Source organism: Rutidosis leptorrhynchoides, chromosome 4 (assembly GCF_046630445.1).
Source record: "Rutidosis leptorrhynchoides isolate AG116_Rl617_1_P2 chromosome 4, CSIRO_AGI_Rlap_v1, whole genome shotgun sequence".
In the NCBI taxonomy this organism is placed as follows: Eukaryota; Viridiplantae; Streptophyta; class Magnoliopsida; order Asterales; family Asteraceae; genus Rutidosis; species Rutidosis leptorrhynchoides.
The window spans coordinates 588,009,571-588,028,701 of NC_092336.1; the positions used below are offsets into that span (position 1 = coordinate 588,009,571).

At 30.6% G+C, this 19,131-nt stretch overlaps 2 protein-coding genes across 2 annotated transcripts; both read left to right on the forward strand.

Annotated features, from left to right (window-relative positions):
• The first annotated feature begins 801 nt into the window (after nt 1-801).
• LOC139842892 (uncharacterized) lies at nt 802-1,486 on the forward strand. The gene is made up of 2 exons (XM_071832991.1): nt 802-964; nt 1,068-1,486. Exons 1-2 carry the CDS (start codon nt 802-804, stop codon nt 1,484-1,486), a joined length of 582 nt encoding a protein of 193 aa, XP_071689092.1.
• A 3,638-nt stretch (nt 1,487-5,124) lies between these two features.
• Nucleotides 5,125-12,556, forward strand: LOC139842895 (uncharacterized). Its single transcript, XM_071832992.1, has 2 exons — nt 5,125-5,236; nt 12,012-12,556. The coding sequence occupies exons 1-2, from the start codon at nt 5,125-5,127 to the stop codon at nt 12,554-12,556; spliced, it is 657 nt and encodes a 218-aa protein (XP_071689093.1).
• The last annotated feature ends 6,575 nt before the right edge of the window (nt 12,557-19,131 follow it).

Here is a 19,131-nt window from a genome sequence, read left to right on the forward strand (position 1 = left end):
TACCGACTATGCTCTCGGATTGATCTAAATTTCCTCAAGGGCAGCGGTTGGAGGCGGGTTATGCAACTGCGGGAGATGATCGTGTAGGTGATTTAGTCCTCCCCGAGTGATCTCAAACTACTATTTAAAAAAAAAACTAAAGTATCTTTACCTTATAATTATTCTTTATTATTTCTTTTACTACTTTAATAATTTCTCTTATAATTTAATCTCACCTTAAAATTTCTCTTACTACTTCATATTTTTCTATCAAGGTTTGAAATATCATTGCTCTTAACTATTGATGTATATAATTGTCATGGAAAAAGAAATATAGTATAATTTTTTAGCCGAATCAAATAAGATGTGCATCCAACACGCATTTATTCTCTATATCTTCATCATACTTAAAGAGGAAATGGTACATATAATCTTTAATAATTCAATAATTAATCAATAATTCAATAATTAATCAATAATCAATAATTATAATAATAATTGAAAAATCAAAACCAATAATCGTTAATCGTCGTTAATCAAAACCAATAATCGTTAATCGTTAATCGTCCCGATCTGGTCAGTCGCATAGGCAACGAGCTTTTGGTTCGGTCAATTAAAAAAATATAAAAAATAAAACATACAACGGCTCTTTTCCTACCGTTGGCATTTTTTCTTTTCTTTTTTCTTTTTAAATTCTATATATACACAACACATATACAAACACAAACACAAACACATATCATTTTACATCCATTTTACTCAACATATACTCACACAATCAAATCCAAATTCTATCATCAAAATAAAAATATTTCTTTAAAAATGAGTAGTTCCGACGAAGAAAGTTTGGTGAACGCAATGAAAAGTATATTTGCTTATCGAAATAACGTGGTAATACGTAGAGAGGTCGAGGAACAAAATGAGGCTCAAAGCACAAGACGAAAACGTCGCTACATTCGTCGTGATCGTGTAGAAACGCACAATCGTTTAATGAAAGATTATTTTGTTCAAGATCCGAAGTATCCCCCTGAATATTTCAAACGGCGTTATCGAATGTCACAAAGTCTTCTTGAAAAAAATAATTGAAGGTATACTTTCTTACTCTACTCATCCCGATGCACCAAAGTGGTTTACTTATTTTCAACAACGTCCTGATGCACGTGGTGTTCTCGGAGTATCTACTATTTTAAAAGTCACTTCTGCCATTCGTCAACTAGCATACGGTGATTCACCGAATCTATTTGACGAATATTTACAAATTTCAAAGAGAACATCACGTGAGTCTTTGCAAAATTTTACAAGATGTATTATAGACTTGTATGGTAATGTATACATGAGAGAACCGACCGAGGACGATATACGTCGGTTGTATCATAAACATGAAGAACTTCACGGCTTTCCTGGAATGCTTGGAAGCATTGATTGTATGCATTGGGCTTGGAGAAAATGTCCAAATGCATGGAAAGGGTGTGATAACCCGGAAAATTTTCAATTAAATTTAAACTGAACCTCGACAAACTCCGACGCTTCATGAACAATTATTTAGGCATTAGTATTTGTATTATTATTATTATTATTAAGTGAATTATTAGTATCATTATCATTAATATGATTTATATTAATATATTTATTATTATTATCTATGTTATCAGATTATTATTATTAATATAAGTAATATTATTAATATTATCATTTTTAATATTACTAGTATTATTGTTACTATTAGTTTCAAAAGTATTATTATTATTAATATTATTATAATTAAAGTTAATAAAATTCAAATAATTGTAGGGTTATCAAAATAAAAATGTTAAATATAAATATTATTATAAAAATGATAAAACAAAAATTTTAATTATTAATAGAATTATTATTATTATTATTATTATTATTATTATTATTATTATTATTATTATTATTATTGTTATTATTAGTATTATTAAATTATTAATATAATTATTAATTATAAAAAAAGACGTATACCTAAATTACAACTGCTTTTATTATTATTTTTTTAAATATCACGATCTTTTTATATTTTATATATGTTTTTATAAAAGAAAATTAGGTATGAAGGTGTATCTGTTCTTTTTAATTTTTTTTTCAATCGTGATCTCTCACTGTCATTAAACAAACAATTAGGTTTCCTGCATTACACGTACTAATTAACATCATCTTTATCGTTTATATATTGTTGAAGTTGCTGCAAATGGAAATCAAAACAGAAAAACACCATAAAAGTAGTCGACACCTCTGTTTCTTTCATTTTCTCAAAAACCTTGATTTCGAATCCCATTTCAAAATCCATAAATACAGTCGTGTTAGAAATCTCCTACTTAATCTATCTGCAAAGTCCCAAATATCAATTCCTCAAAATGATTTTTAATTTTGAGGTCAAAGTTTTGGTTCAAAAAGTCAACTGAATCGTTCTTAGCAAAATTCGAACTCATTTTGATATCTCCAGTTAAATTGATGATTTATAAAGTTTATAGGAGCGATTTAAAACACATTTTGTGTTATAACATTTGTCTATAACGTTTCTAAAATCACAATCAATATTTTTTTTTAAAATAAAAACACGAGCTGCAGTAGCAGCGACTTTAATTTTTTTTATTTTTTTTTCTCTCGTTCTCAAGTAATTCAAAGACGTATGTAATTGATTATATTTTTGTTTAAAAGTCCTAAACTGTTTAGATAATTGATTGGTGTTGTGGCCGTTTGAATTGAAGAAGATGAATAAGAAAATAGAAAAAGAAATACGGGTTATATTTTAAATTGTTCAAAAATTTATCAGAAAACAGAAATAGACGGATGGTAAGGGGTGTTAGCGGTTGAGCGAGAGGTCACGGGTTCAAGCCCGGTCTTGGGCAATTTTTTTGGGAAAACTCTTTAAGGTAGCATCTTTATTTATTATTAATTATTATTCTTATTATTATTATTATTATTATTATTATTATTATTATTATTATTATTATTATTATTATTATTATTATTATTATTATTAATATTATTATTATTATTATTATTATTATTATTATCACAAGTATTAGTATTATTATTAGTAGTATTACTATCATTATAATTAGTAATAATTTGTATTATTATTATTATTATTAGTATTATTATTAAAAGTATTATCGTAATCAAATATACCTTTTATATATTATTATCGATATTATTACTATTACTAATGCTAAAGTTATTATAAACATTAATATTTAAAACATAAATTATAATTAAAAAGTATCACTTTAATTAAAGTTATCAAAATTATCATTTGTAATAAAAATATCATTTTATTAAAAATTAACATTGTTATTAAAATTATAATTAAAATTTCATTTAGGTAATTATTATTATTATCGTAAAAAGATACAACTTTATATTTATACTTATTAATATTATTTTACTAAATAAATACTCGTTGTATAAAAATATATTCAAAACCTACAACAGAACTATATTTATATTTTTATAATGAGCACTGCTTAATTAATTATAATAAATATATTTAATGTACTATTTTCAAATAACATATAAAAATAACATACATATATATATAAACATATATAATTGAAATAACAAATATATTACTATAAGTAATATATTATACACAAACTAGTTTGATTAACATTATATGTTCAATATACGTGTTAATATATAAATGATTGATATAGGTTCGTGAATCCAAAGACAACTCTACATTTGTTCAGTGTCATCATACACATATTTACTACAAACTATCGTATCGTATCGTGAGTTTTCATAGCTCCCTTTTTATATATTTTTGGGCTGAGAATACATGCGCAACTTTTATAACTGTTTTACGTTTAGACACAAGTACTCAAACTCTTATGCTATATACGTGCTTTGGCATGCTAAATCCCCACCGTAATATCATTAATTGCTGAGGTATAAGATGCAAACTTAGTTATTGTGAGTAGCGCTACTGAGAGTGACGTCTCTAGCTAGTTGACCGTTGGTCTTTGGCTACATAATAATGATTCAACGACATGAATAACAAGTGTCACGGGGTAACTTTTGTCTAGTTGCGATATTACAAACAGCAACTCTTTCGATTGATATATTTGGTATCAATCAACTTTAAACTGAAATCTTGTGGTCTAATGCTATACTGAACTATTGATTTATGATAAACCTATGAACTCACTCAACCTCGTGTTGACTTTTTAAGCATGTTTATTCTCAGGTCCTACATAATGCTTCCACTGTGTATTTGCTAATTGAAAGCAACATTTCAACGAGTCATTCATGGATAATTTGAAGGACTTACATTTGCTAATTTTATGATGATTGCTTGCTATGCTTGAAGTCTTCATTACATATCATATTAATTAAAGACATTTAATGCGTTGTTCATTAAATACAATGTAATCTATTTATCTTCCGCTATAAAACTCAATAAAACGTCTCATGTAGAGTCATTCTCGTTTATACAACTGTGATTTGATATAATTAGTCACAAATACCCCATGCCCTATTTGGGGGTGTGGCAGTTTGGTATCAGAGCAGGGTTGTTGTAGAGAACCAGGATTGCATTTTATGTGTGCCTTATACAATTAGGTACCTTAGCAATGTAGGACTACAACTTTCCTTGACAATAGTGCCTTTAATTGATAAATGCTACACCATACCTTAGAAACTTTACTTATTAAATTCTTTAATCTTCCTTAGAATGACAAGCCAATCTGAGAACTCTGTCCACTCTCCTAAGTACTCTCCAATTACGCCACCGCATTCAAATGCGACACCTGTTGATTCTGCTGACTCTGGCTCTAATCACTCACCGGTATATAAACCAACGAGTTCTTCTGAATGGGATGCTATTCAAAGCCTTCTTAACTACAATGGTGACTTCTCAGGCTACGAGCCCGAAGAAGAGCCTATTGAGGAATCATCTGAAGACTTATCTCTAAAGAGAAAGCAAACCGAAACCGCTACTGCTGATAAAGCCGGTCTATCAAAAAGGGCTAGCTCACCATTTCGTGAAAACGTCGCTCAGATAGAGGCGCGTCTAAATAACATAAAGAAGAAAACAAAATCTTGAAAGAGATCATCATAGAATCCTTCGGAACTCAAACCGAAAGGCTAGAAGAACTTGTAAAGTATAACACAGAAAAAGTGATGGAGAAAGTGATGAAAGTGAAGGCTGATGAAGAACGTGGTACCAGGTGGGGTAAACAGTCCATGGTTTATCTCGAAAACAACATGAAAGCTATGATGGAGAATGAGAAGGGTTGTGTCACCAGTCTTTTTGCAATGACAGACTAACACCACAACATTCTCAGTGGCAGGGTCGACAACTTTTACGACAACCTTGAGTACCTTCACGACAAGCAAAATGCTAAAAATGACAAGTTTGAGAAACTCATGGAAGAGGTCAAGAAGCTTCTAAGTGACATGAAGAGGAGCTCCGATCCTAAGTAGGATAACTTAGCCTACTAGGAAATCCATGTTTTCTGTTTTCATTATTAGTTCTAGCTTTAAGATTTCCTTTCTTGTAAGGGCTTTTGCCCTAAGTACTTTTTTTTCAGTGTAATAAAGAGGTTTACCTCTACTCGTTTAATAATAAAGTTAAGTATGTTTATTTAAAATAACTCGTCTTAACTCATTGCAACTTTCTATGTTTTAAAATATTTGTTTTCTCGTTATTTTGAACATTGAACTTTCTTGACGGATGGCGTCTACGAAACTCTAGAATGGAAGGGTTTGGATTACCGATTTAAAGGATCATATAGCTCAAGCCCCTAGACCTGAATAGGCCATTACGAATTGAAAGTCTTTAATCGAATGATTATCTGATTACATACTTATCATTTTTATCTCGACACGTCATACTGGAATTATTGCATAAACGGAGTATAGACACATCATATCTTATCACATTTTATCATATCTATCCCAATAAACTTTGTCTAACACTTTTTCTAAATTCCCTCCGTAAATTACGGAAATCTTTTTGCTATATATACGTATTCAAGAAGACGAATATATCATTCAGTATCCAACACCCATCTCATATCAAAACCCTTTTTTCAACCATATAATATGGATTTCTCACCTGATTCCTCAAGTTCCTCTAGCTTCGAAGATAGCGTGACGGGAGCACACCCACAGATCAATTACCGTAATTTCTTTAGAAAATGGGGATGGGTTCGCGAAATACTCACCCTATGGAGAAATGAAGAAGGTACTCCTTATCACGAGCCAAACTTACCACCAAACATCGGAGTACTCGATCCGCTTACCGGCGAACCTGTTCACAATACCGTTTACACTCTTTTCGCAAGAATTTTTCGCCTCGAAGGTCGACTCGATGTAGCCCAAGACAGTATTCATCCTCTACTCCTGAATTCTAACCAGATAGGGTTATTAGAAGAAGTTAGAAGACTTCGAACTAAATATCAAGAATTGACAAACCTTACGGAGGAATGGGTAGAACAAATCCATAGACTCGAGCGTAAAGTAGAAACCCTGGAGGAAACAGTGCACGATTTGGAAGCTAGGCTCACACCTACTACCCAAATACCACAAGCAACACCAGCAACATAACCAGTACCATCAGTACCACCAACATCACCAACATCACCAACATCACCAACATCACCAACACCACAAGCAATACCAACAGCAACCGCAACACCACCAGCAGTATCATCAACATCACCAGCACCGACGGCACTACCAGAATCGACAACAGCCTCAACAGTACTGCCAACATCATAAACACAATAAGCATTATAAGCACCATCAGTTGCATCAGTATCAGCAACAGCATCAGCACCATCAGCTTCATCAACAACAACATCCGCATCACAAGCCTCAACATCACAATCTATGCCACGAGCATCAACATCATACACACCATAGATACCAAGGAATACCAGTAATAACAAACGAAGAAGTATTGATTCATAACTACATTGAAGAAATACTCTGCAGAGAATATGTAGTTTCTAAAAGTTTTTGGAGATTATTTATTCTTGTTCCAACCTCAAATCAAATGAGTTTAATATTATATTAACTCATTAAATCCATGATTACATCTGAAGGAAAATATATATGTACGTATATTATCATAAAGATTGTAATTAAATATTCTGTTGTACAACCTGTTGATGGTGAAAATAATTTAACGGGTAGGTAATACCCGAGAAATATTTATATCTCACATTAATATGTTACATTGTACATTTATCAAATTTCTTGAAAACACCTTAGAACTATAACCAACAATTCAGATTCGTTAACCCTAATAATGCTGATGAAGCAGCAAAGGCCGTAGATGGTCTTAATGACCAGAAGCTTGATAATAAAAAATTGTCCGTAGGAAAAGCTCAAAAGAAAATCTGGTATTGAAAGACGGATTGAGCAAAATATGAAGGAAGCTGTGGACAAATCACAAGGACTAAACCTATACCCAAAGAATCTAGATGATTCGATTTCTGAAGGAAATCACAGAAGATCTTTTTACGCATTCTAAATCTTTACAGAAGAATTTCCATCATTATCATTCGATCTTAGAAATTCTAAGATATCACTGTATCTTTCGTTATAAATATCCTCTATATTTCTGAAGATATCTTCATAACGATTCTTGTCCGCAATTAATTATCTCTTTGTGATATCTTTATCACATCATAAAGGAAACTGTTTTAGTTTCTATATTCTGTAAAATTCAAGTTTAAATTATAAATTTTTTGAAGAAGTGTTGGGAATTGAAGCATGAGTTAGTATAATATAATGACTTCAGGCCAACGTGATTATATTACAGTAAGTCATGCTAAATTTTTAATGGAAGATGATGATTCATAGACTTTATAATCATCATATACCATGTTACACGACTCTTACATTCTATTTAACCTCTAAACATATCAAGAAAATATTTTTCTTGATGTTTCGGTCTTTTCAGGATATTCTGGTAATTTGACAAATCAAATCGTGCTATTACCTTTTCTTTCTACTTTATATATTATGATCATTCGAAACTCCATATCTACGAATTCTGGACCATTACTTGCTTTACAAAAGCATGACGCTTTGACATATAAGGGAAAATACAAAGCCCGATAACGACACCGAAATTACAAACCGTGTATATCAATACGTATAGCAATATAAAGACACGGGAGAACTAAAAACACAATAAATCCAAGAGCATAGTAGAAGTAAATAGACTCCTCTGGTGGGAGTTGTAAAAGAAGGATGATTGTGGCGATAACCAATATAAGGTCAAGAAAAAGAACTGGATTAAGCATATTAACAAATCTTTTGGAAGTATGAATTGAGGAAGAAAGTAGAAGTGGTGAAGATAATGAAACGGAAGAAGCTAATTTATAGCGAAATTCCAGACACGACAATCAAGACAATTCACCTCGTTTAATCAAAGAAAATCCTAATTTCCTTAATTACCGAAGAATCAAATATTATAAAGATTATAAAGATTTTCTTTAATTCCTTGAATTCTGGAAATCAATCATGACTACGTCAAAAGTTAAGGCGAACATTTAATTTCCTCATTTCAATCTTTTACAATAGCTTCGTTTATACTCTTCCTATAATTGAATCATTTTATCCGAATTATTCAAAGGTAATAAAACTCTATTTTTCAACTCATATTCATCATTCTCGTTGTAAACAATGACGATCTCTATCAAATCTCATGACTGTGATTTTCATGAACTCTTCTCTGTTTTGTCTACCCTAATATCGTGGCATAAACGCTCAAGGTTTAAATAAGCTCACTATTATTTATAACACATTTCATGTGTATTGAAATGCTTGTATAGTGTCATCTTCTCTTTCTGAGAAAACCTAATCAATGACACTCTTGTTAAATCCTTTATATAACCTCCACATTAATAATAAAATGCACTTTGTAGAATTTATGGATCGTAAGATTTAAACTCTTGAAACAAAACAATATTCTATCCATTGGAATTCACGCAAGGCCCCGAGTATACCTGGGAACGTAAAGGCCAAATAAAACAAAAATATCCTCACCTGTTTACAAACAACGCCGATGGATGGCAACAACTAAATTTCGGGACGAAATTTCTATTAACAGGGGGATACTGTGATAACCCGGAAAATTTCCAATTAAATTTAAACTGAACCTCGACAAACTCCGACGCTTCACGAACAATTATTTAGGCATTAGTATTTGTATTATTATTATTATTATTATTATTAAGTGAATTATTAGTATCATTATCATTAATATGATTTATATTAATATAATTATTATTATTATCTATGTTATCAGATTATTATTATTAATATAAGTAATATTATTAATATTATCATTTTTAATATTACTAGTATTATTGTTACTATTAGTTTCAAAAGTATTATTATTATTATTATTAATATTATTATAATTAAAGTTAATAAAATTCAAATAATTGTAGAGTTATCAAAATAAAAATGTTAAATATAAATATTATTATAAAAATGATAAAACAAAATTTTTAATTATTAATAGAATTATTATTATTATTATTATTGTTATTATTAGTATTATTAATATAATTATTAATTATAAAAAAAAGACGTATACCTAAATTACAACTGCTTTTTTTTTTAAAGGATCACGATCTTTTTATATTTTATATATGTTTTTATAAAAGAAAAATTAGGTATGAAGGTGTATCTGTTCTTTTTAATTTTTTTTCAATTGTGATCTTCCACTGTCATTAAACAAACAATTAGGTTTCCTGCGTTACACGTACTAATTAGCATTATCTTTATCGTTTATATATTGTTGAAGTTGCTGCAAATGGAAATCAAAACAGAAAAAACCATAAAAGTAGTCGACACTTCTGTTTCTTTCATTTTCTCAAAAACCTTGATTTCAAATCCCATTTCAAAATCCATAAATACAATCGTGTTAGAAATCTCCTACTTAATCTATCTGCAAAGTCCCAATTATCAATTCCTCAAAACGATATATAATTTCGAGGTCAAAGTTTTGGTTCAAAAAGTCAACTGAATCGTTCTTAGCAAAATTCGAACTCATTTTGATATCTCCAGTTAAATTGACAATTTATAAAGTTTATAGGAGTGATTCGAAACACATTTCGTGTTATAACATTTGTCTATAACGTTTCTAAAATCACAATCAATATTTTTTTAAAAAAATAAAAACACGAGCTGCAGTAGCAGCTACTTTAATTTTTTTTATTTTTTTATTTCTCTCGTTCTCAAGTAATTCAAAGACTTATGTAATTGATTATATTTTTGTTTAAAAGTCCTAAACTGTTTAGATAATTGATTGGTGTTGTGGCCATTTAAATTGAAGAAGATGAATAAGAAAATAGAAAAAGAAATACGGGTTATATTTTAAATTGTTCAAAAATTTATCAGAAAACAGAAATAGACGGATGGTAAGGGGTGTTAGCGGTTGAGCGAGAGGTCACGGGTTCAAGCCCGGTCTTGGGCAATTTTTTTGGGAAAACTCTTTAAGGTAGCATCTTTATTTAATATTAATTATTATTATTATTATTATTATTATTATTATTATTATTATTATTATTATTATTATTATTATTATTATCACAAGTATTAGTATTATTATTAGTAGTATTACTATCATTATAATTAGTAATAATTTGTATTATTGTTATTATTAGTATTATTATTAAAAGTATTATCGTAATCAAATATACCTTTTATATATTATTATCGATATTATTACTATTACTAATGCTAAAGTTATTATAAAAATTAATATTTAAAACATAAATTATAATTAAAAAGTATCACTTTAATTAAAGTTATCAAAATTATCATTTGTAATAAAAATATCATTTTATTAAAAATTAACATTGTTATTAAAATTATAATTAAAATTTCATTTAGGTTATTATTATTATTATCATAAAAAGATACAACTTTATATTTTTACTTATTAATATTATTTTACTAAATAAATACTCGTTGTATAAAAATATATTCAAAACCTACAACAGAACTATATTTATATTTTTATAATGAGCACTGATTAATTAATTATAATAAATATATTTAATGTACTATTTTCAAATAACATATAAAAATAACATACATATATATATAAACATATATAATTGAAATAACAAATATATTACTATAAGTAATATATTATACACAAACTAGTTTGATTAACATTATATGTTCAATATACGTGTTAATATATAAATAATTGATATAGGTTCGTGAATCCAAGGACAACTCTACATTTGTTCAGTGCCATCATACACATATTTACTACAAACTATCGTATCGTATCGTGAGTTTTCATAGCTCCCTTTTTATATATTTTTGGGTTGAGAATACATGCGCAACTTTTATAACTGTTTTACATTTAGACACAAGTACTCAAACTCTTATGCTATATACGTGCTTTGGCATGCTAAATTCCCACCGTAATATCGTTAATTGCTGAGGTATAAGATGCAAACTTAGTTATTGTGAGTAGCGCTACTGAGAGTGACGTCTCTAGCTAGTTGACCGTTGGTCTTTGGCTACATAATAATGATTCAACGACATGAATAACAAGTGTCACGGGGTAACTTTTGTCTAGTCGCGATATTACAAACAGCAACTCTTTCGATTGATATATTTGGTATCAATCAACTTTAAACTGAAATCTTGTGGTCTAATGCTATACTGAACTATTGATTTATGATAAACCTATGAACTCACTCAACCTCGTGTTGACTTTTTAAGCATGTTTATTCTCAGATCCTACATAATGCTTCCGCTGTGTATTTGCTAATTGAAAGCAACATTTCAACGAGTCATTCATGGATAATTTGAAGGACTTACATTTGCTAATTTGATGATGATTGCTTGCTATGCTTGAAGTCTTCATTACATATCATATCAATTAAAGATATTTAATGCGTTGTTCATTAAATACAATGTAATCTATTTATCTTCCGCTGTAAAACTCAATAAAACGTCTCATGTAGAGTCGTTCTCGTTTATACAACTGTGATTTGATATAATTAGTCACAAATACCCAGGCCCTATTTGGGGGTGTGACAAAGGGCATTTCACCCGAGGCGATCACGGTTACCCGACAATCATGTTGGAAGCCGTTGCATCGTATGACAGTTGGATTTGGCATGCATATTTTGGAATGGCCAGTTCGAACAATGACTTGAATGTCCTTAATGCATCTCCATTGTTTGATAGTTTACTAACTAACACGGCTCCTCAAGTTTCATACGAAATTGGGGACGTTGATTTTGATCGAGGCTACTATCTTGCCGATAGAATTTACCCTTCGTGGGCTTCTTTCGTTAAGGGATTCTCAAGTGTTGTTGATGCAAAAAGGAAATACTTTACAAAGAAACAATTTGCAGCTCGTAAAGACGTTGAGAGGACATTTGGAATTTTGCAAGGTCGTTGGGGTATTTTAAGACAACCTGCTAGGGCATATAGCGAAAACAAAATCAAAAGAATCATGTATGGTTGCATCATATTGCACAACATGATAATTGAAGACAATGGTTTTAACATCGCTGAAAATAAATCTTACTACTTGCCTGTCAACAACCTACAATGATAAACTTGGTACGAAAGGTGTGATGTATATGCCGAGAAGACAAAAGAGCTGCGTGACAAAGACGAGCATGAGTATCTTCGACATACTCTAGTTTCGCATCTATGGCATAATCGCGATGACGAAATAGTTAACGAATTGTAACTTTTTAATCGCGATAACGTATTGTTTTTTTTTTTTTTAGGAATCGTATGTTTTTTAATTATTAGGAAATGTGATGTTTTTATTTTATTTTTAATGAAAGTTATTTCCATTTATGTTAATTTTATAATTTTATCAATATATGTTATATTTAAAATCATTAAAATAATAATAAAAATATAAACTGACATGCTCAACTGACATAGGTCACCACTCCCTACTTTTTCTGACTCAGCAAGTCAGGCCTGACATGCCAAGTGACATCAGTCACCACTCCCAGTGCTCTAATATTTACTACTCCGACCGTTCTAAAAAATATATATATATATATTTACTACTCCGTACTATTTTTGCTAAAAATAAGAAAATTATACAAATGTCCAAAAATACATCGGTTTCTAAAATTTACTTACTAAATTCGAACGGCCCTAAACTAATGATGGTTGGGTCACTGCTGAAGTGCTGAGTGTTGACGTATTGGATGTTTTTTTTGCAATGATAATCCTCTTTGGACCACTAATTATTACGGAGTAATTAACCCACCGCATTATATAGTTGCGCACCCCCTAACTATACTACCCTAACTATACTATTGCCTCTACACGTTATATATTCTATTTGTTTATTTCAAACATTCTATATGTTTAATCGTTAACACTTTGTCGTTGACTTATTTTCTTATAAGAATTCTATGGAAAAAAGGAAAGAAAATTGATAGATATAGAAATAGAAATAGAAAAAAATAGAATAGAATAGAAATAGAAATAGAAATAGAAATAGAAACAGAAATAGAATAGAAATAGAAATCAATATGAAACAAGAATGATAAATTACAGTACAAAACTAAATTATTGATACTTTATTTAGGTTTTCACACATTTGTCAATAGAAAGACTAAAAAATATTTATTTTCGTTTCTCATTCTTTTCTTGTCATTAAAATTATTCAAGAATGTCTATTTTTTCATTGATTATAAGAAGAGTCGTCATGTCGATTTCAAGTTTTCATATGAGCACTATTCAATAAATTAAAAATAGGTTTTTTTCGTATACACAAGTTTTAAATATATGTAAGAATAAGTTCAGTAAATATCAAAAAATAAGGTTAGGTGTCAGCATCAGTCATAATAATATTTTTAATAAGTACTACATATTATTCGATTATAGACACCTATGCGACTTGTGCGAGCGCACGTGTTGCACGCTCTTAAATCCATGCTTGATTATAACATGTACGGAGTAGTAAATGTATACGGAGTATTAAATTATGTTTTAGCTTTCTATCACTTGTTACCATTGTATGAGCACGAATTCTATGTATTTGATACGTAAATACAGTTTTCAAAATAAGGCATGTCCTTATATGTATCATCAAACTAAAATTGACATAATAGCCTAAAATTGAGAGAGAACTAATTTATTATTAATATTAAAATAATATACTCTGTATAATATATATAAATGAAATACTCGGTAATACGTAGTACGGAGTAATTAAGTTTTAACATACGAAGTAGTTATTATTAACATGTAGTTGATAAATATTAAATTGCGTGTTGACTTTCCATCACATGTTACTAAAATTGTACTAGCACAAATTCATTATATCTGACAAATAAATACAGTTTTTGATATAAGATAACTTTTATATTACATCATCAAACTAAAATGACAAAATTATTCATATTTGCTGAATTCATTTCTAATGATGATTATCATTAGAAATGTAAGGTACTATTGTACTAATAAGGTAGACAAGATGTGATGTGCTCGTTTTGTTCTCGACTATATTATAGATTCTCTCGATGTTCTTTGTTTTATGATTAGGTTAGTTAGGTTTCTTCGTTTGTTTTTAGGTTTGCCTTGTTTCTGATTTTTTGTTGTGGGTGCTCGGTTCTTAGTTTCATTTTTCATGTTTTTAGGTTGTTCTTGAGCTTTCCCCAATTGTTCGACTTGTATGCTTTTGGTAATCTGGCCTAAATGAAGTGTCCATTGTGTTATGTAATTCTCGTTTTACGCCAACAAATACAATCTATCCATCTTTTTATTTAATAAATTCATTATAATTATTACGAAAGTACTTAAAATGTTAAAGATGTATTATTAATGTAGTATTATTAATATTATTAACGTATTATTATTATATGAATATCATATATCATATATTTAAGGGGGATGATTCTCACACACACTTTTTTGATCCTCACACACCAATTGAGTATTATTAGAAGAGCAAAATGTTAAAATAGGTGTGTGAGGATCAAAAAAGTGTACTAGTGTCTTCATATTATACATATTATAAAAATTTAAGAGAAAATTGGATAAATGGTCCCTGTGGTTTACATGAAATGGGGTAAATGGTCCCTGATGTTCATTTTCGAGGTTCGTGGTCCTTATGATTTACATAGCCGGTGTAAATGGTCCTTGTCAGTAACAGCCGTTAAAAATATCTGTTAACTTTAGTCATGTGCGATGCATGTGAGGGTAAAATCGTCTTTTCGTTAGACTTCTTCATTTACACGTCATTAATAATATTAATAATATTATTATTATTATCATTATCATTATATATATTAATATATATTATATTATATATTAATATTAATTAATATATTACGGAGTACAGTATTAAACTTGAAATACCAAAGTCATCTCTACACCACACATTATCATCATCTTCTTTCTTCTTCTTTATCTTCTTTCTCATACCCAACATAAAAAATCACCATTCCTACATCTTAATTAAACACAATTTTGATCAAGAAACAAATCGACTTTCATGTTCTAACCTTATGCATCATCAAATTCAGTTAACAACAACAACTTCAAAGAGATTGTGATCGAGTTCTTTGTTTTTTCAAAAACGTGTGCGATCTGGTCTCGGAATCATTCGAGACTTGTTTAACAAAAAGTAAAAGTGCAGTTATGTTCTAAATCTTCTCCTGAAACTTTCTGCAGATTTACAGATGCTGAGATGAAGATTCGAGCTCCAATTCTGAAAGTCAAAGTTCATTTGTGTTCGGTCAACAAATCGATTGACACGATTCTGTTAGTTTCATGAGCAATTGATGAATAATGAGTATTAAGTGCGTGATTTTCTGCATGTTTCATGTTTATATCACCACTTGAAGAGGCCTAAATCGAAAAATCGAGTTTCAAGTTCATCAATGGTGGTTTTTGATGTTCTTCATCGATTTCAGTTTTATGTATGTGTGCGTGAGTTATATACAGATAATAAATAGATCCGGCCATTTAGTAAATGGAGGCGTAGTTCAGATTCGTCTCCATGGTTTGCATTCTCTTTCGATTTCGATTTCTAATGGTAACGATCTTGTAGGTGGTCGGAGATCACGCTGTTGCTAATTAGGTCTTCGATATTAGATGCGTTCTGTAGTGACCCGAACTTTTCCACGTTTATATATATATATTAAATGAAATTGTTATTTACATGATTAAGTGTTTCCAACATGTTTAGCAATCAAACTTGTTAAGACTTGATTAATTGAAATGGGTTTCATATAGACAATTGACCACCCAAGTTGACCGGTGATTCACGAACGTTAAAACTTGTTAAAACTTGTGGAAGAACCTGTTGAGATCATGGATCGTGAGATCAAAACTTTGAAACGCAACAAGATTCCGATTGTACGAGTACGATGGAATGCCAAACGAGGACCTGAGTTTACTTGGGAGCGAGAGGATCAAATGATGCGGAAGTATCCTCACCTTTTCCCGACTCCTCCATCTACCTCAGCTTAAATTTCGGGACGAAATTTTCTTTAACAGGTGGGTAATGTAACGACCCTGGAATTTCCAACGTTATTTTATTAATAATTATTATTATTAATACGCGTGTTTAAACGAATGTACGTTATTACATTTACATGTTGCCATGATTGCCCGAACTTGACTTTAATGGCCCGAAACGTCTTTGTGACACCCGGAACTTTATTTTTAGATATTATTTACATTCATGATTAAATTTATTAATCATTTTAATTAACTAAGGCTATTAGTTAGTTACTTGGGCTTTAATTGGTTTAACTTGTGATTTATTTGAACTTGGGCTTTGTTAGTGTAATGGACTCATGTTATTGGACTTCCAAGCCCACCCTACATTATTAATGGACCCTTTAGCCCACTCTTTCAAGTGTAAGTATTATTTAGATGGTAACTAGTTGGTTAACTTGTTTAGGAATCTAGTTGCATGTAATCCCCATGTAATCACCTCTTTTACCCAACTTTTGTAAGACTTTTCATGCTTGTAACCATGGAACTTTTCCCTCCCCCTTGTGTTGATGCAAACCGTCGGCCTTCATAGGTTGTAGGGGAGTTTTAAAATTTTTTTTTACTACTTCATTACTTGCATTCTTCATTCCAAAACATACACACAAAACACCTACAACTTCCTCTCTTTTCTCTCTAGTTTTTGGTAAGTAACTTGAACAAAAATCCTCTTCTTTTCTTCTTGTCTAAACCGAATTCAAACATTCCATAATCATCATCATTCCTTGTTTGTTAAATCTTTTTGTTACTTGTGTTGATTACTAGTTGTTATTATCTTTATTTACTTGCATGTTTTCAAGAATCAAACTTCTTAGTTTAATTCTTCTTTTATCTTGAATCTTCAAGAACATACAAGACATAAACTCTCTAGTTTATGATCTCCACTAAATACTTGTTCAAAGTTTATAAAGTTCATGGTTGAAAGACATACTTGAAGTTCATGAAGTAAACTTTAAAGTTTACTTTCTAAAGATCAAACCTTGGTTTGAATCTTTAAAGTATGAACAACCATGAACCTTTTCTTGTTTATTTAAGTTTACTTCTTCATTTTATGCACTTTAATTTCATGTAGTTAGTTTATATGGCCAAGTACTACAAGTTAGTCTTGATCTCATATCTCTTGAACAAATTAAGTTAACCTTGAAAGTTCAAGAACACACAAATAAGTTTTCTTTAAATATAACTTTGGATCTAGACTTTTGAGTCTTGGATCTTCAAGATCAAACTAAGAACTATGTTCTACTACTTATGATCTTGATTAGTTAGTTTACTTTCAAGTTTGTAACTTGTTATTAGCTTTAAAGTCCATGTATGTGTTAGATCTAAGACTTTGATGCAACTTTGGTTCATCAAACTTCATACAACTCTTAAGTGAGTTGTGCTTCATGTCTTAGACTTGCACATGGGTTATGATGGTCAAGACTTGGTTAAGATGATGTAGATACATCAATGAGTTGTACACTTGAAGCTATATGCATCAAGGATGAGAACCATGATGAACATCAAGCACCAAGACCACCGGAACCCTTTTAAACTCACTGTTCTGTCCAAAAGCTACTGGTCTGGTGATTCTGTAACATACCAGTAGACCTAGGCTGTTCTAACCTTGATTTTTAGATAGATATTTTCGAGTAGATAACTTTTCATATAGGACTCGTCTTAATCCGAGTTACGGTTTAGGATTTATGGCCCTCCGATCGTTACTATGTCCTTTAACGTTGTGCAGAAATTTCTGACCTACTCGCACTTAGACCGTCGCTACGGTCAAACTAAGACGAGTTTGCTTCTGTAAATTTTACCACACTTAAGGGACTCATAGACGGAGCCATGGCCACTGGTCTCACCTTAATTCAGTAAGGGTAGAGGCCGTGGTGACTGACTGAAGTCAGACTTTGTTGAAAACTACTTTCATAAACGAAACTTACTTTACGCCTTTTGTTTAATGATGAATGATGATGACCCTTAAGACCTTAAATACATACTTTTAAACCTATTAAGACGATTTACTGACTTAGTACTATTTGACTTAGGTTGAGGACTTCGGACCATTTACTTGCACACCTTTCCCGACTACTACTTTTCGACTACATTATCATTGTGAGTTATAGCATTCCCTTTTTACTTTAACTTATTTTGGGAACTGAGAATACATGCGGATTTTATGTTTTACATACTAGGAACGAGTACTTAAACTTATATATGTGTGGGTTATACAACGGCATAAACATTCCCTTTAGCTCGGTAACGTTTAATCATCGGTTTTTGAACCGTGAACGCGAATCTTAGATATGGATCCATAGGGTTTGACATCCCCACTCGGGCTAGTAGCGCTAGCATTTAACGAGTGTTTAATACTTCGTAGACATACACACTTACCAAGTGTACTTTCAGGGGGTATAAACGTTAAGTTAGTTACCAAGTGCCCACGGTTAACATATACTTTATCATACTGTTTTGAAACGCTCGTTGTAGCACTGAAATCTCGTGGCCTACCTTGCTTACTGTTACACTTAAACTATAGCTCACCAACCTTTGTGTTGACGTTTTTAAGCATGTTTTTCTCAGGTGCTTGAGGTTTGCTTCCGCTGTCTTACTTGTTGTGCTGTAGACACCCGCTGCTTAGAGTTGTCCACGCATGAACTACTTTACTTT

What these genes read in the sequence shown, in the direction of transcription:
- LOC139842892 (XM_071832991.1), top strand. Translation starts at nt 802, where the DNA reads ATGAGTAGTTCCGACGAAGAAAGTTTGGTGAACGCAATGAAAAGTATA. An exon ending in TCGTGTAGAAACGCACAATC is followed by an intron (nt 965 to 1,067) that starts GTTTAATGAAAG and finishes AAATAATTGAAG; the next exon opens with GTATACTTTCTTACTCTACT.
- LOC139842895 (XM_071832992.1), top strand. Translation starts at nt 5,125, where the DNA reads ATGGAGAAAGTGATGAAAGTGAAGGCTGATGAAGAACGTGGTACCAGG. An exon ending in TATGATGGAGAATGAGAAGG is followed by an intron (nt 5,237 to 12,011) that starts GTTGTGTCACCA and finishes ACAAATACCCAG; the next exon opens with GCCCTATTTGGGGGTGTGAC.